Here is a 22593-nt window from a genome sequence, read left to right as displayed (position 1 = left end):
AGTCTTATTAGTACAAGCAGCATAACGTTTCACCATGTAACTGAAGATTGTAGTCAGGGAAATCAGTTTGACATATTGAACTAATAACAAATCACCTCTGGCTGGCAGAGAACTCTCTGCTCCATAGCTTCTCTTGGACGTAAAATCACATGTACATTTTACATTTATATTCAATTTAATATTCCATCCCTCACATACTTTTGTATATATAATAACTTATATTTTGTTTTTCTTGTTATGCTGCTGCAACACAAACATTTCCCAAATTGGGATCAATACAGTAATATCTTATCTTAATTAATTAAGAAATATAACTATTATAATTAGTGTAGCAGCTGACACTTATTTTCAATATGGATTAATCTACCATTTATTTCTTTAGTTCAATTTTCATCTATAAAAATGTCAAGATAGTGAAAATGTTCACGAGACTTATCAAAGTGCAAGGTTATATCTTTAGATGTTTTGTTTTAGCCTATGTACTGTATGTCTTAATGCTCTTACAGTATATGTGACGGTGTGACTTCCATGAAACTATATTTTATATCTTCCCAACAGACGAGCTGACAGAAAACCTAACACTCTAACAACCACAACATTGCAAAGGCGAGTAAATGTAAATTAAAAACAATTCACAATTTTATTATTTCTTCTTCTTTCTTGCAGTGAGGTGAAGCTGACCTTGCACTTGGTGCCAGTAAGGATGTTCCTCACGCAGGCTGAATGTTTCTCCTTCCTTACTGACAAAGAAGCCCTTGATTTGCAATGCTTCACTAATTGTCATTTCCCTTGTTCCGTAGGGACACTTTACCTCAAGCACAGCGGAAGACCCTACCAGACCATCTGGAGATGCCCCCAACATTCCTGATTGGGAGAGCCACAAATCTGACTCATGGACCTGCATCTGAGTTGCAGTGGTGAATGCCCTGACGCCCTCACATTCATTCATAGTCCCCCACTGTACAGACAAAACACCATCAAGGGCCTGTTGTTGCCCTAGCACCCTGGCAATAAAGGAAGCAGTCACACGCTTTGACCTCAGGACAGCTCCAAAGTTGCTGGCAGTCAACCTTCCTTTCCTGAACAAATGCCAGTTTGGGCTGGTTCGCTGATCAGTGGTATTCACCTGAATTGCCCTCTGTTGCTCTTCAGACAATGCCATGCTTGCCACAATTGCCTCAGGTCCCTGATGCCCAACAGATTTGATAATTTCTGGAACAGTAAGTGTTTCCAAGCTGTAGTGTTCCTCTTCTGGCTCGGGGGAGAGAAGCCAAGAAATTCCTGAGAACCTGCCCCCGAGTCTGTCCCTCAGCCAGTCACGATCTTCGGAGGTAGGCTCTCTTGTCAGCGGGTTAAATTAGTTATTGGTTTCAACAGTCACATTAAAACAGTTACTAAATCAGCTTACTATCACCTAAAGAACATATCTAGGATTAAAAGACTAAAGTCACGGCAGGATTTGGAAAAACTTGTCCATGCTTTTATCTTCAGTAGACTGGACTACTGCAATGGTGTCTTCACAGGTCTCACTAAAAAATCTATTAGAAAGCTGCAGCTGATTCAGAACACCGCTGCTCGAGTCCTCACTAACACTAAGAAAGTGGATCACATCACTCCTGTTCTGAAGTCTTTACACTGGCTTCCTGTGTGTCAAAGAATAGATTTCAAAATACTGCTGCTGTTTATAAAGCACTGAATGGTTTAGGACCAAAATGCATTTCTGACCTCCTGCTAAATTATGAACCATCCAGATCTCTCAGGTCTTCAGGGACTGGTCAGCTTTCTGTCCCCAGAGTCAGAACTAAACATGGTAAAGCAGCGTACAGTTATTATGCTCCAAATATCTGGAACAAACTCCCAGAAACCTGCAGGTCCGCTGCAACTTACTACTTTTAAATCCAGGCTGAAGACTTTTCTTTTTGTCGCTGCTCTTAATTGAACTATTAATATCTTAGACTGCACTGTAACTTTTATCCATGTATTTTTTCTTTTAATGTTTCTTTTATTAGCTTTTCTTTTTAATGACTGATTTTAAATGCCATTTTCTTAATGTCTTTCATTTTTTGTAAAGCACTTTGAATTGCCTTGTGTTGAAAAGTGCTATATAAATAAACTTGCCTTGCCTAATAAAGATTTCATGTGACACATAAAATTGATTTGTTGATGGGAATTAATGTGAATAAATTAACTCGGTCTTAAAAGGTTAACGGTACTCTTGCTATCACTACTCACCGACACTATAAACCTTGTCCCTCATGCTAGCCCTGACAACACCGGTAAGCACACCTTCATCTAGGCTGCACTGTAACGTGTCCTGACTTGTAGTGGTTCTCTCCTCTATCTACAGTCTTCTTGTCATCTTTGTAAAACGATATCAGACTGGTAATTGACACAGCCATGACTTCTAGTTAAATTCAGTGTGGCTAAAATGAAAAGCTTTGTTAAAATATGCAAGCACGCGAAAGTCAAATTCAGCTTTATTGTCAAAAATTCTACATGTGTTATACATCCAGAAATATCGAAATATCGTTTCCCACAGTGTGACATGTATACATAAAACAAAAAGGGCCTAGATAAACGTGGTATACATTAAACAAAACGGGCCTAGATAACCGGGGTATACAGTTTAAAATGTTAATATATTTAAAGTTTTCAAAGTGCAGTTTCAGTGCAAGTCAGTTGAAACGATCTTAAGTTGGCGTGACGTTGAAGTCGTGCGACCCTGCTGCTGTACTGGCTTGTAGTTCGTTTATAGCATAACGTTAGCATTTTGCTTCTGCCGACTAGATTTATTATTCAAAAATTATAAAAGTATGGTTGACATGTGGATATTATCCGGCTGAACAAAACGTGATCCATCTCTTAAATATGTGTCAACCACAGACCTTATTTCGAGCTATTTTCCAAAATCCTATGGAGAAATTGCATTGCGTTTTAGACGAAGGAACCGGAAGAAGTTTACTTCCAGGTTTAAGGACGCGTCACTGCGGCTCTCTATGATAAACTGGAGTGGCAAAGGATCAGCTGCATCAAGTGCTTCATCCAAAAGGACAGGAGGAGGATGGACTTTGTGTTTAAGTGATTTGATCATCAAACGTAGGCCTAAGTCATTTTCAATGTGGGCCGCTGTGCCGACTTAATTCATTTTTAATTGTTACTTGTCTGTGGGTGCCCTGTCATGATAGGTGTTTTATATAAATGGTGTTGTTTTGTGTGGTAGAGGGTCGGGCAATTGTTTTGATATTCCGCTGAAGTATACGCTGTGACGTAATAACTCTTCTTTTTATTGAGGGAAGGGGGGGTCAGAGGGCCTAGGTATAAAAGTCACGGCTCGCCACTGATCAGCAGTGACCCCACTGGTGATTTTAGAAGAGTTTACGTGTCTGAAAAACTATGGTTGTTAACAAGTGGCTTAATCGGACTACAGAAGTTGTCGAGGACGTTGTACGTCGTTACGCCGAACACGTAAACACTCCTGCTAAGTTTTTTTTGCCCCTGTTCTGCTTGAAAGCAAGTACCTGAACTCTTGCAAACTGTTAAAACAAAGGCTTCAACTTGTACAATTTTGAGTCTGTATTTTTGAATATCGATCTTAAATTGGGATGACGTTGAAGTCATGCGACCCTGCTGTACTCGGCTGTAGTTCGTTTATAGCATAACGTTAGCATTTTGCTTCTGGCAATTAGATTTATGATTCGAAAATTATAAAAGTAGGGTAGACATGTGGATATTATCCGGCTGAAAAAACGTGCATTTATCAAACAGGTTTGTTTTCCACAGAACAGGCAGAGAGGAAGTAAACAATAACAGGAACACGGAATGGGCTCTGTAGTTTGTTTAGTATATGGCTGTGTAATAAGCGGGATAATGTGCAGCGAGGCGGTCATTATGGGGAAAAGAACACCCGACAGGCTGGAGGGATCTCGATGAGCCTGAAGGGTAAACACCAGGCTTACTAATCTACCCGCACAATTTTTCTCTGGTGTCGGAATGTCTCGCAATGTTAGTGAATTCTTAAAAAACAAAACACCCTTTAATTTCGGGTTGAAATGTGTTGTAACTGTGTTACTGAGAATTGTAACGGGTAGTATATTACCCAAATTTCGTTAGTAATGCGTTACATTACTTCGTTACAGAAAAAAGTAATACATTACTGTAACTCCATTACTTTTGTAACGCGTTACACCCAACACTGGTGACGTCACCCGGCCCAGAAAGACTTTTTCCCATTGACTAACATCGGGACGAGACGTCTGTAAATAAGTGGATAATTTTTTTTAAACTAAATAAACTACCCAGTATGAACTATTTTATAGCCCTTATTAGAATCATTAGGTCCTTAAAACCCTGTGAAACACATAAAATAATTGTCAGAAAATTCTATTTTTTTTAAATTGAGGTGTTTATTGAACCTTTTAACAAAATACAACAACAAAATATTTGGTAATTATTTACATATATGATTTTTTTTTTTTATCATATTTGATACGTCAGGCCTTTATGGCAATGTATTGCACAACCCGAACCAACAGACTGCGACAAAGAAGGGAGATGCGTGCCACAACGTAAGGGGTATTGTGAGGGAACTGCGCTCCTTGATCTTTTGTGGGTTCCAGCTACACTGGCCCAGGTGCCACCCGTGTGGCTGATTAGACGACAGCCCCGCCCACCTCCAGGAACCTGCTAAGAAAAACACAAGCAGGTACCCTGGAGTGGGTGGGGCCGTCAAACATTTCAACTGATTTTGTTCCGTTTTTTTTTTTAACAGGATCCCTTTTACAAGCTCTATTTTGCCTTGTGGTAGTACAAAAAGCAGTTTCTGTCCTTGTTGAGGCACAGATGGACTTTACATTTCCCACAGTATACATGTGTGAAATGATTGCCTGTGCAGTGCTTGCATCTCTGTCGGGTTTCCCATGTTGGGGAATGATCAATGCCATCCTTTCTCACATCAGCAGGCACACTGGAGTGTTGCCTTTTACGGGGGGTGTTGAGTCCGGTTCTGGAGAGGATAGTGGTCTGCCACGCTTGATTTAGCCCTTTCCTGCACTTGTAAGGGAAGTGCCAACAGAAGCCTGAAACCTTCGCAAGGCCATGGGTTTTATCCTGGGCTCAAGTTTGTTCTGGTTTCTTCTGTAGAGGTTCCATGCATTGATAACTGCCACTGTGACAGTGTGCCACCAAATGTAGATGTACCATCTTCGGGATTTGAAGCTGAATTTGTAGAGTGCAGACAGCATACCAAGGAGGTCAACACCTCCCATGAACTTGTTGTATGCTTCAACAATGGCTGGTCTGGGAACCAAAATGTGTGTCTTTGTTTTTCGATCCCACCTTTTCACACTTCCAGTTGGTTCGATGCCATTATAAGAGGAGAGTAGATTCACAGCTTTGTTGTCAAACCATCTAACGATGATGATGTTTTCCTGGTTTCATCTGAAGTCCATTGACCCTCTTCCCTTTTTCTTGAGCTCTTTTTCATCCATCATGTTGCAGTCTTTGACCCTGTTCATTCGGACAATGCCTATGTAGTGGATTCCTCTCTCTTTCAGGTGGTTGACCAGTAGAACTGATGTGAAATAGTTGTCTGCAAAGACGCTGTGATTTCTTCCTGCTGGAAGGGTTGATGTCATTTTCAGGACAACATCTCCAGTAACACCAACATCGGATCTCTCCTTGTCTGGATTTTCTGGAACTTGACAAACATCAAATTCATAAAGGTAGCCACTTTGTCCAGCACGTCCCCACATCTCGAACCCCCATTTGTGAGGCTTTAAACATGAAGATGAGACTTTTCCGTTGAACGGCACCATCATTTCATCAACTGCATAACATTCTTCAGGAGGTATGCATAGGAATTGCATTAGCAGCTAACTTTTATTCCCCGATTTTTACATACAAATTTAATTATGGATTATCAATAATCAATAAGTTACAGACACTGACAGACACATTGGATTAACCTATGTATTAACTTTCAGCCGCGTTTTTAATCGTTTTTATAAACTTTTGATCAGAATAACAGCTAAGGCGAGACGATGTTCAGTTTTTGCTCCGTAATGCTACATGTTGTGATGTCTGTGTTTGAAAAAACACCCCGCAGCCCCCGACTGAGGGGGCTCTCGGTTTATCAGGTTAATTCAATAATCTAAACAGTGTTTTTGGCATTGTGGTAAGCATAATGCAGATTGCATCGTGAAATGTATTACAACGACACATATTTTCCACGTCACATATTTTCCGGAGAAATGTACTCAAAAACCTGCTGTATACTATTTGATACATGCATTTTCAACACGATTTCTCTATGAAATAAGCTATCAAATATAAACTGATTATAAGTTGCTTCGATACAGTAAATATTCATAGTGAAATATCAGTAACAATATAAAAGTAATTCTTACCGTAATTTATTCAATATTGACAAAGATGACACTTCCAAAAGTGTCTGAACCGTTACATGACGGTAAGCATTTTGGATTTGGTCATTAAAAGCGATCTACAGCCGGCAGTGCCCGAATGATCCACCAGAGGGCAGAAGACATGTATCACATTGCATACAACAGGTCTTTTAGGAACGTACTAGTCATTTGGATGACGTAGAGGTCTCAGAAACTTATGTATCAAATATGATACACTTGGCGTTATAGGTTAAAGTTGTAAAATGCACCAAAAGCCGAATCTAGATTTATTTTCTCTCTCCATTCATTCTAGTGAGCCGAGAGTGGGAGCTCGGGGGGCGGGGCTTAAGGGGCGCATGCTCTGTGAGCACACATACGGGTTCTTCTGCTCTGAAAGCCAGGCATGATGGATAATCTGTGACGTTTCGCTCTCTCAAAAGTTGGGCCATTTTGTCCTCATGCGCCAATGAGCAGCTCTCATAGGAAAGAACGTGACCTCGACTCCGACGCTGTTTCCAGTTCTTATCATACATCCTGCACTCTGGGCAAAGATTTATGCGCCCCAAACAGGAAACATGTGACTTGTCAGTAACTTTATACATCTAGAACAGGGGTCGGCAACCTTTTTGATATGAAGTGCCATTTAAAAAAAAAATTGTTATCAGCGTGCCAACGATCGACAATTATTAACGGGGGGGGGGGGGGGGGGGTTGAGGAGCTTGACGCTCGTCAACTATCAGCAGGAGGGCGCGGAAGCCTCGCTGCGGGGAAGAAGTGTGTGGACCTGTCGGCGCAACTTACATGATGCCGAATTTAACAAACACATTTAAATAATTGGTTTAAATGGCATAATAATAAGGACGACTGTCCGTTCTGTGATTCTCCAGAGCGCACATGTTATGATATTAGGGTCATGCAGAGTGAGATGATATCGCTGTCCCTTTAAAAGAGAGAGAGAGAGAGAGAGACAGAGAGAGAGAGAGAGAGAGAGAGAGAGAGAGAGAGAGAGAGAGAGAGAGAGAGAGAGAGAGAGAGGTGTGGCTTGTGCATGTGTGGATGGTAGAGCGACAGTGAGGGAACGTGTGTATGTTTCTGGAAGTGAAACGAGGCAGCAGAAAAACAGAGGTCTGTGATGTATTTTGTGAAACAGAAGAACAGCTAAATAAATGCAACCGCCTCCCAAGAAGAGCTCGCCTCTCTCCAGTCATTTAAGCTAAAGTGGGTTATTGAACCTGAAGCGTGTTGCTTCTGCCCTCCTCGACTACGTTCTGGGAGCCGACTGGAAAGTTCAACACACAAGATGGCCAGTCCGCCCCTTTGTAGCATATTATTTCGATAACAGATGAACAGATCGCCACTGGGCTTTCAACTAAATAAACAGTCACGCAAAAACTGCAGCATGAGTACAGCTCCTTATGGGTACTGCAATTAGTGAAGTGCTTTCCTCCTTGGTGAAACGATCAGCACTGCACCATGGAGGAAAGCGGCAAAAAGTCACCCGGAGATAAAGAGAGCGGGGCTGCGTTGCGTGCATGCCTTCCTTCTGCAGGTAACGAGGAGACGCTCTGGCGGCGGTCTCGGTCAGGGTCCAAAAATACAATTTAGATATTTTTGCACACTTATTCCACTTATTCCTAGTGTGCCACTGGTTACGGTGCCGCGTGCCAATGCTGGCACGCGTGCCAGGGGTTGCCGACCCCTGATCTAGAATGTGGGAAGAGGTGGAAAGGCATTACCTAATGTGCATAGCATTAAAGGTCCCATGACATGCTTTCCCCCTTGTGTGTTATGTAGCTTTTTCTGCATGTAAACGGTCTGTCTCAAACCTCGCAGATGGGGGTGCTGCAGCCCCCTCAGCACTCCCCCTTCCCGCGTCCATGGTGCGCAGCTCCAACAAACCGTTCAGGACAGAGTGAATACACATACTATACAGAGATGCTGTATGAGAAACCAATGTGAGTTTGGAACATTGAATAATGTAAATCTATTCTAGTAAACCTAAACAATGGAATTATGATCAGTAGAAATGGCCATGTCATGGGACCTTTAACCATAGCCTATGATACATTTTTTTCAGAAAATAATTGTTTCAATATCTTACCTCATCGGATGCGGAAAGCCTATAATGATTGATAACAACTCATAAAGTTCTATATTTATGAATAATAAAAAGCCTAATACGCTTTTTAATGTTTTCTTTAGAAACGCACACAGATCAATGCGTCAGCGCCTTCTTCCGCTCTGAACGGCTTCCCTGGAAATTATGTGGATATCCACAAGCTGCATCATTTCCAGGGACAGGAAGAAACCAGGCCCAGCGCCCTCCTCCATGTTTTCGTGCGCAGGGGGGAGGAGGAGTTAGTGAGATGGAGAAGGAGGGGTGGGGTGAGGGGTGGGGGAGCGTGCGCCCTCGGCAGACAGTCAAGGCAAAAGACACACGGCTCATCCGCTCGCCTCCCCATTGACGTCAGTCCGGTATCACATGAACGAGCAGGGACCAATCGGTGCGGCGCAACTGGAGAGTGCTGGCTCCTTTACACCAAGATAGGGGAAAGACTGAATAAAAGGAAATCGTGCCAGTGAGCCTTTAATGACCACAAACCCCCCGGATGAGCCCTGAGCCGCCGCCATTGGATATTTCCTCACTTTTCTCTTCATTCCCATGTGTTCCTCGCGGTGGATTATTGTGTTTGGCACTGGGTTGGACGGAATGGATAAGGCCATGGCCCTAACATAGCCTATTGAATAGCTCGTCGGTGGTGGGGGGTGGAGGCGAGACGCGCACAGTGGAGACAATTTATGGGGCATTGTGCGGGAGGAAAATGGTGGATTATGTACACTGTGTCATAAAAACCTTCCCCCGGCTGGAGATCCGGACATAGGACGCTGTCTGCGGCATTCTGCGCCTGTCTGCCGCGGCTACAGACCCCAGGTCGGTAGGTAGGTAGGTACCCCCCCCCCCCCCCAGCTCGATCCCAGCGACCTTATCCATTTCTATTTGATATATACACGGGAGGATTCGTGTATCGTTTCAACGAGTTCACCCCTCCCCCCTGAGAGGAACATTTGGAAACAATAAACTGTTGGATTATTAAACTATGGATTTCAGCGGCGGGGGGGGGGCTAACGATCTGCACAACAACCAGTTCTATCAGTGCGAGGAGAACAAGCCTCTGCTGGGGGAGATGTCGGAGGGGAACAACAACAGCAAGCCGAGCGCGGGGCTGGGCAAGAGAACCCTGCTCCACTGCAGCAGCAGCGGCATGCGCTACAAGCTGCTGCACGAGGGGGACATCCAGGTGTGCGTGGTCAAACACCCCCGCACCTTCCTCAGCAAGATCCTCACCTCCAAGTTCCTGCGGAGATGGGAGCCGCACCACCTCGCGCTCACAGACAGCAGCCTGTCATCCGCCACAGTGAGTTGCTCTTCGCCAACTGTGTGTGTGTGTGTGTGTGTGTGTGTGTGTGTGAGACTATTGTATGCTGTGTTACACATTCCAAAGGCAATTTCGGTGTTTGTCTTTTCTTGTCTGGACGCAGCCTCGCACCGAGATTACGCACACTGTGTTGTTGACGCAGTTTAGCGGAAGTCAGCGGTGCGCCGCTGTGGCCTGACCCCCCCCCCCCCCCCCCCCCCGAACCCCGCACAACGCATGTTCTATTGCCTGTGACCAGTCGACACGTGTGAAGTGTTAGCGTGTATGTGTGGGTGTTTTTGTATAGGACATTGAGTAATAAAACAAACAAAATCCAGTTTATAAACCCTGGGGGAAAACCCATTAGCAGGGGGTCAAAGGGTCCTGTTCTGTGATATGAACCCAGTTAAAGACTGCTCCAGAACCACCTGTGGTCATGTGCTGCTTCCTGCCTGTCGGAGGGAGGGGGATGCTCTGATAAAGTTTCAATGATAAAAAAAAAAGATAGATATGTTAACCAGTGGTTGAGTAATAATTACAATAGAGGATATACTTTTTTGGCAATCCAAACTTCAGCAGAACCAAAACATCACAAAAATGTATCATTATTTCTCTTAAACATAGGATGTACATTTTTTGATTTTCCGACTATATCTATGTTATTTTTGGTCGTGTTGTGTTTTTACATTATAACACATATTTCCAACAAATTGCACACCCAGGGAAGGTTTGGTCAATGCAGTTATCTTCACAAGTCTCCTGGTACCATTGATCAACGCTGTCTGCCAGGAGCTGTCATACATTGATTTGTATCAAGTTTCAGACAACAGTTCTCTTGACGCTTTTTAGATGTTTCTTTATTTTATAATATTTATTTTAACGAGATGAAGGATTTAAATCAGTCTGAAGTAGAGAAACAGGCCACGCTATTGTTAGCAGGAGCAGCTCTGATATTACAGCCCTGCTTTGTTCACAGTTTTTATCGCTTTCAGTCACCGGCTCTGTTTGTTTTTCCTGTGGATTATCTGGCTCCGGAACGATGAACACTCAAGGAATCCTAACCGAGAGAAGCTAACTACGATGATGAAATTGTTGTCAAGACAACAATGTTTTGATTTATAGACCCTTAGTGCCTAAAAATGTGATATTAGCCGCATTCACAACGCAGGACTTTCCCTGGTACTTTGTTTTTTTAGTTCCGTTAGTAGCCTACCAATAATGTCGCGTTCACACCGCCGGGACTACTCAGTGCCGGGAACTCTTTTGGCCATTTTCAGTCCCTGCTAGAGAGATGGTACGAACCTGGTGATAAAAGAGTGCCAATTTCTATTCTATTTCTATTGGCTGGGCGAATTGCAAACCACGCCCCGTTAGACTCTGAATTTGTTTTGTTTGGCAGCCAATTTTTTCCTCGCTACAAAACCACATCCACACCTGAGCGAGTACTTTTTTTGTACTTTAAAGCAGTTATGACCACACGTACTACAACACCGGAGCGTTGGAATGATGAGGAAGTGTCTGTGCTTCTGGCAATTTACTCTGAGGACGGGATGCAGCAGCTTCTACAGAAAGCAGTTCCCAACTCCAAATGTTTTGAGCGATGTTCGCAAAAGTTACTTGAGCGGCGTGATGCCGTTATTGTTATGTCTTGACTGTGCAATAAAACAAACAAACTGGCGAAGCTTTATTTAATGTGTCCCACCCCACATTTGCAGAATAGAAGAATGTGAGAGCAGACAGGTGTCGGTGGTTGAATTTATCTACAATGTTGCAACCTTGTGCAGCAATGGCAGTGGCAGAAAAGTCTTACACACATAAACACAAGTAATTTATCATGTCATTTGTTTTAGATAATTAAGGGAAAAACACCAAACAACGGTTAATGTCCTTTTCCAAAATCAGCCTGAGGGGGTAATATATAATAAATACATAAAGATAAAGTCCATTGTTATAATGGGGTATTTTATTTGTAAATGATCCTTATAACCCAGCCTCATGGTGCACATGGTTCTTTGCTTGGACATTTTGTTGGTTTGAGTCATTTGAGCTCGGATTCTAGTAGGGACATAAAGTAACACGTATCTTAGGAAGGTATGAACTTCATCTTGGTGAAGTTGATGCTGAATTCACTATTTAGTAGATAATCATGTGACACTTTATCTTTGCACTACGGTCTGTCTGCTGAGCCTACCTATTATATATATATATATATATATATATATATATATATATATATATATATATATCATGTACAGCGGGTGGGCTTTATACCCCCTCCCCCGTGTAGTCCTTCTTCTCTCGTTTTTTTTTGTACTCGCCGTGAAGTGGTTTTTATGGCCTGCCAGTAAACCCAGAGAAGAAGAAGACGAAGTGACGTCAGCGTAATCTTGCCTCAGGGAAAGTACTGCGGTGTGAATGCGATTGGCACTAGCCCCCTGGCGGATTCAGTGCCGTGGTACTTTAGTGCCGGCAATAAAGTACGGCAAGTCCTGCGGTGTGAAAGCGGCTATTGTGTCTTTATACATATGATCTTTATTTTCCATCCTATAACTTTAACACAATAACTATATGCACGCACCAGCCAAGAGGAAGAATACACAAAGTGTAATTATTAATCACAAAGAGTCATATCTCTGTAGCCAACTGTAATTTTTAGTAATTCTTCCGTCGAATAATGCCAAAATCATAAAAGCCTTTATTTCCCCTTCTGTTATTATCAACGCCTCTGACATTTTCCTCAAAGCCAGGCCCCTTGTTTTATCAACATACCGACGATGGAAGCTTTGGAAGTCTGCTAATCACACCCAGAGTGAGCTCAAGCTTACTGCAGTGGGCAATGTCTTGGAGACCTTAATTATGGCAGAAAAGACGCTTGGATGTTTTTTTCTGTAGACTGGACAGATTTATTGTAGTAGAAGCAGTAGCTCATTGGCTCTGGTGCCTCACGTTAGCATACAGTGGCTTTTAATTAAAACAGTTCCTGTTGATAACACACACACCGAGCTCAGTGTCACGGCTGACTCTGCAATTTTTTTAATTTTAGCTCTGATTGTGATATCTACCAATTCTTGAAATGAATATTATATCCGACTCTTTAGCTGCTAAACACTCCACTACTGCACCTGCAATCTTCTCACTGTGACGTTTGTTGTTCAGGCCTTAACATTGAGTATAAAGTGACTTTTCAGAGCACTAAAGTTGTAGACAGCTACACATTGAGCTGTAATACATCTCTGTGAAGAAGAGAGGAGCTGCAGATGTAGATGTGATAATTCCCTGTAAGTTTATCATTATGACCTTACGTCACATTGTTTTTACATCTATACATTGGTGCAAAGCATGACAGCACAATAAATGCTGTTGTGTTATTGTGATACTAGGGGCTTTACATTTTGCTCTTCATCAATACACAAGGTGTACTCATTTCTGTTGACAGTTGTCAACAACATTTACAGAGATTTCTCTATCTGTATTTCTTTTTTGGGAGGCCTTTTTGCCTTTATTTGATAAACAGCCAAATATACAAAGAAAGATAGAATCCCCTCTGCCAGGGATACTTATTATACATCCTTTTGACCAAAGCATACTGCAACCATTTTGTGTAGAAAACATGACACCAAAACCAGCCTTGTGTATGGCCTGATGACTGATAAGAAAAGCAACTACTGGATGGCCTTCCACAGATCGGAGGCAAGTAGGCAGCATCAGTCAGCATTGACTTGCTCATCATTGGCCGTACATCTACTGCAGGGGCGTCCAAACTACAGCCCGGGGGCCAACTGTGGCCCGTGGTCAATTTTAAATGTATAATGGAATATGGCCCACACATGAAACTTGTGTCTTGTACCACTTAACTATGTTCAAATATATTATACAGAATGTGTGTGTTATTAAGCCTGATTTTCAAATAAATTCAGTCAATTGAAGTTGAAAAGATTTTCTCACAAACATTAGTTGATAAGAGAATAACTTATTTGCAAAACCAGCTTGAAATATACCCTCATATTTCCCTTTACAATCTGAGGCTTCTGTTTCAAGGGACGAGCTGCAACACGGTTTGTAACTAAATATATAAAACCCTATGGATAGCTGTGACGGAGGCAGTTTTTATTAAAGCATATTCAAGTATCAAGCAATTTATGAGGCAATATAGCTCACCTCAGTGGCCCAGCCCTTCGTACGTTTTTCTGACATCCAAAGACGTCCATTGAAATAACTTGTTGCTTTTATTTTCTGATCAAATTTCCTGATGTGGTTTTAACAGATGTGCTTTAAGCTCCACTATATTATAAGTGATTCTTTATTGATTGTGGTTGCAGTGGGAAACAGTTGCAGCACTCAGGCACAGACAGGAAGTCTATTTCTACATCTCTTCAGTCAAAATACATGAACGGTGTATTGCAGTTTTGACCTCAAATACTCATTACTGGGGTGTTGTATTGACAGCTCACTTGTCATTAGGACAATGAAGGGTTATTTAATTTTAAATGGGAAGATCTATTTTTGAAGATTATCTACTTACATTGGATTCAATTGGCTAATAGACAGTGTTACAAGCTGCTAATTATTACAAACTTTTATAGACTGGATTGTTGTATTATTAACTTTGTTTTTTATCAGTAGAAATAAAAAGCTCAATACATTTATGGCGCATTTCCACTACAGCACAGAGCACGGTTTAAGCGTGCCGTGCCCGGCCCGTTTTTGGTTGGGTTTCCTCTAGGCGTAGTTCCGGCTAGCGGGTACTATTTCACAGTTTTTCTGGCCCCATAAAAATCCAGGTTCTTAGCGGGCCAACAACCAGGCTGAGTCGGGCTGAGTATGCTAAACTAGAGAGAGAATCGCTGGCAAGGGGGCTACAACTACAACAAGTTGAACATATTTGACCGTGATTTAATTGTAATACACGTTTCAAAAATGATGCCGAAGTAACAACATACTGATCGTTTCGAGCTTCATGTCGAACACTGACAGTAAGTCAACATTTTCCAGAGAGCTTTCTTTGAAATCACCAGGTAACGCTAAAAAACACAACATTTAGATTGTATGACAAAGTGTTTATTTAATATATCTGGCTAGCTATAGCTTCTTGCTAACGGTTTAGCTTGCCCCCGTGATTAAAAGTAACGTCAACGTAGCTGTAATTTATGCTTTGCTTACATGTTCGTATAACTTTGAAGTTTACTGACATTTACATACAATAGGCGCATTCACACCGCAGTACTTTTCCCACAAAGGTTCTTCAGAACTTAGTTCATGAGAACTCTTTAGTTCTCATGAACTAAGTTCAGATCGCGTTCACACCGGAATAAGTCTCTGGGGGAGGATTAGGCAAATGAAGCCGCTGACGTCACTTCTTCTTCTTCTTCTGCGTTGGGTTTACTGGTAGGCCGCACACAACTCCACGGCGTATACTGCCACCCGAAGTCCCCGGCCGGAAGTCCCCGGTTGTTGGGGAGACCCAGCAGCTTCCACTGAAGCCTTCGGAGTAAATCGCCAGAACGCCGACACCTCCTCATCTCCACCGCTCCCATGTTTTCTTTTGTGTTGCCATAAGTTAGTCTCTCTGCGTTTCTGCGCTGGGCTAATGCTAATGCAAGGATAATAAAATGGCGGCTTCACAAAACTTTTTGGGAGTTTTACAGGGCGTGGTTTGCAATCCGCCCAGCCAATCAGACATAAGAACCTTTATCTCCCACGAAAGTCCCTGCTCTCTAGCAGGGACGGAAAAGGGGATAAAAAGGTTCTCATGAACTAATCTTAGTTCCGGCTCTTTTTGGTGTGAACGCGACATTTCGGAACTATATCGGAACTAAAGTGGGAAAAGTACTGCGGTGTGAACGCGCCTCTTGTGTACCTGGCTCAAGTGGTGACTCTGGGGTTGTTGCGTGAGCCACCACTTGAGAATTGTCCTCTTTTTTATGAAAAAAATGTCTTATGTCCATCTTTAGAAACTCAGAGTCCGCGGCTGACAGTTTAAAGTTTAAACACTGTCACAGAGGAGAGGTACGTGCCTGTCAGCCAATAAAACACGTTTATTTCCATGCAACTCTCTGATTGGTCTGGTGGTGTCTTGTCTCTGTTGCATTCACTGAACACGGAAATTACAATCCTGCCGTCCTCTAGGTAAAGTACGGTTAATTTATTATATTATTGAGGGAGAATTTGTCCGGGGGCTAAAGAAAAAACATCCGGGGCTTTAGCACCCCAGGCGACGCCCCTGGCTGTCCCTAAGTGAACCATAGTGTTCTTTGTATTTATTATTGTAGGAAACTGGAACGGTATAGACCCCAGTGGTAGACATTATGTTGTTCATGTGGGTGATTTATCCAGAGATTCCTTTGATTTGTGTGTGCGGATGGTGAGACCCGTGCACAGCGTTCATGTGTTTGAGAGTTTGGATTGGACACGATGTCACATATTCTTTGTTTCATAAAGACTTAACTGTACGGAAGAGAAGCATTCAGGGTGAAGCATGAATGTGCATTTCCTGAGTGGGGTTGTTGTGCTCTGTTTGGACAGAGTTGTTATGTGGGCAGAAGAACAATGCTGACCAATTTGCTGTGCTCTCTTACGGAGTAACTTTTTCCAACAAGGAGGCAAAGAGCGCTGAAACTGCATCTCCAACAACATCCAACGCACAGCAAATAATTGGAATGGTTTTGAGAAAAGGGCTTTGTAAATGTGAGCATGGCTGCCAAGAGAGCTTCATTAAAAACATCAAGAATCCTGTTTTAATCAGGCCATCTTCATGTTTTATTTTCCTTTCTAAAAGTGAGGGTTTCAAATTACATTATCAATATGAATTTCTATTGTTTATTTCCACTCATTCAAGAAAGAACCAACATATGTGTGGGTGTTGCTTCTAAGAGTTGCGACTCCTTCTTCTTTCCTTTGAAAGACATGCCTGCTAGGTCTGAAGTCAGAAACTTACATCACATTTGTGTGTCAGAATGACGCTAGAGCAAGCCAGCACTTCCTGTGTGGCGCTTTGCTCACACACACACACACACACACACACACACACACACACACACACACACACACACACACACACACACACACACACACACACACACACACACACACACACACACACACACACACACACACACACACACACACACACACACACACACACACACACACACACACACACACACACACACACACAGCTTTGAGAGGCTCTGGGAAGGCCTCGAGGTCAGAATGCAGTACATGTTCATATTCAAATACTGGATCCACCCAGTTTTGTTTGAACAATGCAGCCATTTGGCAAAGGGTTTAGTTATAGTCAGGAATGATGTCGCTCTCTGCCATATTGATTTATGATATTTGCAATAGATTGAAATTGGATTCATTCTTTGTTTTGTGTTTCTGCGAATATTGGATAATGTGAACGAAAATAAAGACACCAAACAAGATTGTATGGAAAAAAAAGCTATTGACAGGGAGTGAAGACTGCAACCTGACAGTTGTTAGTCATGTCTTTTAGGGAAAATGTGTGGTCACACTACTCCCTTCTATAACTGAGTGCTATGTAATGTGTTTCCACGATACAGTGATTTATTTGTTACATCTGAACCTTAAACCAGTGGACTGCAGGAACCAAATAGCCGGATTATTTCTAAAATAGCTTTTAATAACACATACCATGACTTTATAGAGTGCTCTCCTCTAGGGATGTCTCTCCAAATGTACTCAATACCAAAATTCTGGAGAATTGTTTTCTACATTTTGCAGTGGTGCATTAATGCTCTAATCACTTAACATTTGTTTTAGGCAAAGGTAAGTTATTTCACATTAATGAATTTCAATAGTTTTGTTATCGACTTCTAAAGTTCTGTTACTGTGACATCCCTACATGCTGGGTCCATTAATATGTGCAAACAAGTGCAGATTTCACGAACTGGACTGGACTGTGCACAAACATAGGAGAATGGACAGTTGAAATTTCTGAAGCGTCCCCTGCGAAGATCTTAGTTATTTTCTCACCAATGGTTTATTATTAATGGACATCATGCTAACAGTATCTTGTTCTTTTCAAAAATGTAAATCCTGCACATGTTGCATATTTCTTCTCCACACTACCTCTTTTAAATCAGCACAGCTCCACTTTGAATATAGTATAATACAGTATATAGTATTTTTCATATTTTATTCTATTTGCTGAGTTTCTCACATAATTATATTTTGTGTAAATATTGCTTTTATTTTTCATTTGTTATAATAGTCGTAAAATGGTTAAAAAATAGATGTCATAACATTTATTTTGTTTTGTTTTACACAGTGCTGCCCCTGGCCAATCATGACATTTTGTAATAAGTCCCCCAAATCCAAATTCCTTGTATGTAAACTTGGTAGTAAAAACTATTCTGATTCTGACATGGTGTGATTTTTGTATTTCATCTCCCAGAAGGAGTTTAACCCTATTTGGAGATAGAGTGAATTTACTAATATTCTTTCAATTAAACTCTATAAGATCATTAGTGTAATCAGCCATGAAATAGTCCAGCTCATAACTCAAAGCCAAACTTGTTGTTGGTTGTTTCCATTCCAGACTGGAATATTTCACATGTGCCATACAATCAATATTAAACAGTCATTTTATGTCTGATAAAGTGGATGTCATAAATCACACAAAGTCCAGAATGTTTTTTCCACTACAAGCCATTCTGCTAGTTACCGTTGTCAACAGAATAGTTGGAACAAGTCATTTGACAGAGAAGATCAAAGATCATAAAACTAGCCGAGTCCTTGAGTTCGGGTTCTTTTGGCTTTTTTATAATCCATAAATGACCCTAATCCAAAAGAAAGAAATGATGAGTGATTTCTGTAGTTAGAGAACTGTCAAAGCAAGATTTAATGAGAGGCTGATGGGAAAGACAGGAGATGTTAAATTATATTCAGCCTGCTGCGTCATGTGGGAACTAAAACTAGATTATGTGAAGCTACAGTTCATCTTCTTACGTGACACATTCAAATGAACACATGGAGACAACACTGCTCTCTTCTCATTGGCTGTCTTTTGTAAAAGTCTGTCATTTACTCTGGTTCAGGTTTTAATTTTAGTTTTTAACAGTAACCGTGTTTCAGTTCAAATGGTCAGGTTAAAAATTGGAGGTTAAACACAACAGTTCCAGCAACTGTTTACAATCGATGTTATTCTGTATTTCATCAATGCTGCTTCATTCTGTTTCAATTAAAACAAGACTACTATAATACAAGTTACAAATGTATCCAAAAAGGGACTGTAGTTTATGGTGTCCGAAACAATACAAAAAATTAAATTAGGAAGTATGAATAATAAGTTGTTGAAATGGGGTCATGTTAAAAACGTTAACTGTCATGAGTTATTGCCAAGCCTTGTTGAAATGACGTCTAATGCTTATTCATCTGAGGCCTGGCCAGACCACAATGTGAAGTGAAACCGAGGCCTGACATGAAGAAGCCACTCTGTAAATGTCAGGTCGGCCAAATCACAAAAACATTCTTAAAGTTCCTCTTTCTTTCTATGAGCCACACTATAAAGCTGACATCTGGTTTGAGTTTATGAAACAAGAGTAGTCATTTTTTTTCAGTTATTATTTTAAAATGTAAAGAAGGATTGTAAATGTAAGATGGTCCATGAACTGCAGTGAAACTCAGGTTGGATTGTTGACCATTATCAGTGTGAACAAAGGAAATGATGTGCACAGGCGGACCAATGCAAAGACGTTTTGGAGTTCCTCATCAGTATCTCTGCACTTTAATAACTCCTTCTCACAAGTCAGCTGTTCTTGTTGTTAGCATATCTGATAACCCTTTGTTGCAATATTAACCACTTCTGATTTGACATTATAGTTTCATATGAACTGGTAAACAGTTCCCTACTTACTTGTTCTTTATTTAAATAACTGAACAATAGAAAGTTATTTAGGTGTGTTCACTCCACTTATTGACTTTGCAACGTTACTGTATGAGTGTGTGTCTTCAATGTTTCCCAATAATGAGCGTTGACCTGCTGCAGGGAATAACTGAGGCTCACAACAGCAACTGTTTAGGTTAACTTATCCTCCATTGATATTCAGTCAGATAACTGTTTATGCAAGGTCATTACATTACATGTCACTTGTTAGACGCTTTTATCCAAAGCGACTTATATACTCGATACTGTGGACAATCCCCACAGGAGCAAATTGGGGGTGAAGTGTCTCAGGGACACAACGTCATGCTGACTGCAGTGGGGTTTGAACCTGTGCTCCCCTGATCCGAACACCAGACAGCGCACTAGTCCACTGCGCCACACAGCTCCCTCATTAACAATCTTATTTATAGTTGTGTTGGGTTGAATTTTATATACGGATTTAAGTGTGGAGATACTAATTACATTTTCCACTGTAACACTCCCATTGGCTAGACGTGAGACTGAGTTCCCATGATCTGGATCTTCTCGTTCCAAAGCCATAATTATTGTGTTTCTGGTTTTGTTGCAATTTCTTTACTACCTTATCAACATTTCTCCTTTTAAAATCGGGTTCCTGTATACGTTACTTATCAATGTTTTAGAATTTGGGTGGCTGTAGCTCAGCAGGTAGATAAGTAAAAAGATTATTTGTGTTAATCACAAAAATAACTTATTATTAACTTAAAATACTAACATTCTTTTATATTTGGGGAAAAAAGGAATACACTTGGGGTGTTTTAATAAAGAAATGCATGACAAATCTGAGGGTTTCATTATTGGCATGAAATCAATTTTCAGAAACGTATCTAAAGCATCAACAAAGCCGCCGTCACAGAGAGCCGTCAATGCTTTAGATAGGAACACAGAACACAGATCCCAAGTCAGTCAAAGTGCACATTTATCTTTTTGCTTTTTCTCTCCTGTTTTTTTATCATGCTCATTAAGAATGGGCCCTGTTGCTTGCAGGGATTATAACTGATCAGAGCCATATAATAGAAGAGTTACGACATCTCTGTTCACTCTAATGGACCAGTTTTTTTACAGCAATGGCGGATCGCGGAGCCTCTCATTAGTTCCCCGGAAGTTAGCGGCTAACTTTTGAGAGGATCTGCGGCTAGCAGTCTATGGTTGCAGCATAATAGACCGTTCGTGATGGACTTTTAAAGGTAAGAAGACGTTTAAAGATTTATATTGCGGATATTATCAGAACATCTAAATCAAATTAACTACACATGTGTATTAAAGGATGTTAGTGGATTATCCCTTAAATCAGTATACATTTACGTTTACAGATAAGGCTAGGATACCGGATAAAGTTAGCAACACACGTTAACCACTATTAATCCGTTCTCTTAATGTTATTTCCTCCAACGTTGTGGAATTAGAAAAAAGGGGCTTCTTAACGTGCTTTTATCCGGGGTGGAGGGAGTAAAATATTAGTTAAATATAACATTGGGGCGTGTGATTGTAGTGGGTGGAGGTGGTGAAATGAGGATATCCATCTTGAAGTTCGAGCTAATATAATATAGTTAACGTTACACAATAATAAGGAAGAGAGCTATTTTTGTGATACATCGCTGTTGATATGGATTTAGAGTGCATATTTGAGACTTCTAAACAGTAAACAAAAACATAACTTATGGATGAGTGTTTTTAGCAGAGCCATATTGTCCTTGTGATTCTGTTGATTATTACCTGCCTGTATTATGTTGCAGCTCAGCTGATTTCGGATTGATGGCATAAGGAGAGGGACTTAAGTGAGAGTGAAAACACAAGGTATGTTTAAAATAGGTCAGCAATTCCCCATCCTATAGGTTACTAGATGTATCTAACCCTTTCTCCTGTCTCCCTCTTTCCGCACAAGAACCCCAGGGGGACTCCATGGAGCCTGAAGACCTGCACTAAGACCCTCACCCTGCACCTGAGTCTCAACTCCCAGAGTTTTGCAAGCCTCTCCCTGTTCCTTATTTTGATTAAACAGAAATTAAGCTTCCCAATGGTGTGGTCTTCGTTTTGTGAAAAATATGATTACGTCACATATGTTGTTGCCGTTGTTGTCTTTTGTTATAGTTAAATTGCTCCTGCTGACTTGAGCCAGCCATTCTTTCCTCCTCTCTGTGTCAGTGGGGAAACCTTACATTCATACTCCTTTCTCTGAGTGCTTGGAGCATCCCCAGGCAGCACAGCAAACCATGGGGGAGACTATATGCCAGGACAACACAGAGGAAAAGGCACAGACAAACTGCATGACATGCTATTCAATGTTTATTGAATTCCATTTATTTACTGTCAGTTGACAATCATTGATAGGCACCTGTGGGTCTCCTGTCCTTTCTGAAAGTCATAAAGATTACATTAGTCATTTAGATTACTTATGTCCTCAATTACCAGGGGGTTACTGAAACCACCATGAATTAAAGAAATGGTAGAAATGAATCTAATCTGAATTTTTAAACCTTCTTTCCCATCCCCTCCCTCTAAATATATCAAACATTAGGATGTGATGCTCCTGACTACCATTCAAGTTTAAGAAGATAATATTTGTTTTAAACAATTCAAAGCAATAAACAACAGCAACAGGCTCTGTAACCAAGGCAACGTTAGCCTAACATGTATATGTTAACAGGTAAGATAGCTGTTCACACTATGTATATTTTCTGCTATTTTATTTCTATTTTTTGATGTTTACATTTTCGATTGTCTAATTCTAGTCTTTTAACTGTCTTATGTACAATGCCTTGTCTTTTGCTGCTGCAAAGCAAACATTTCCCAAATTGGTATCAATAAAGTACTTTTTATTTTATCATAATCCTCAAATATTAGCAAATTT

General features: G+C 41.1%; 1 protein-coding gene across 1 annotated transcript in view; it reads left to right on the top strand.

Moving 5' to 3' along the window:
- Positions 1-8813: 8813 nt before the first annotated feature.
- cmip (c-Maf inducing protein) overlaps positions 8814-22593 on the top strand; it is a 60391-nt gene continuing 46611 nt past the window's right edge. Inside the window, exon 1 of the mRNA XM_079685219.1 lies at positions 8814-9817. Coding sequence (XP_079541345.1) covers positions 9500-9817 — 318 coding nt within the window. The 5' untranslated portion in view covers positions 8814-9499. The remainder of the gene's footprint in view (positions 9818-22593) is intronic.

Source organism: Notothenia rossii (assembly GCF_949606895.1).
Source record: "Notothenia rossii genome assembly, chromosome: 5".
Taxonomy (NCBI): domain Eukaryota; kingdom Metazoa; phylum Chordata; class Actinopteri; order Perciformes; family Nototheniidae; genus Notothenia; species Notothenia rossii.
Note: the sequence above shows the minus strand (reverse complement) of the source record. Positions and strands in the feature narration are given on the sequence as shown.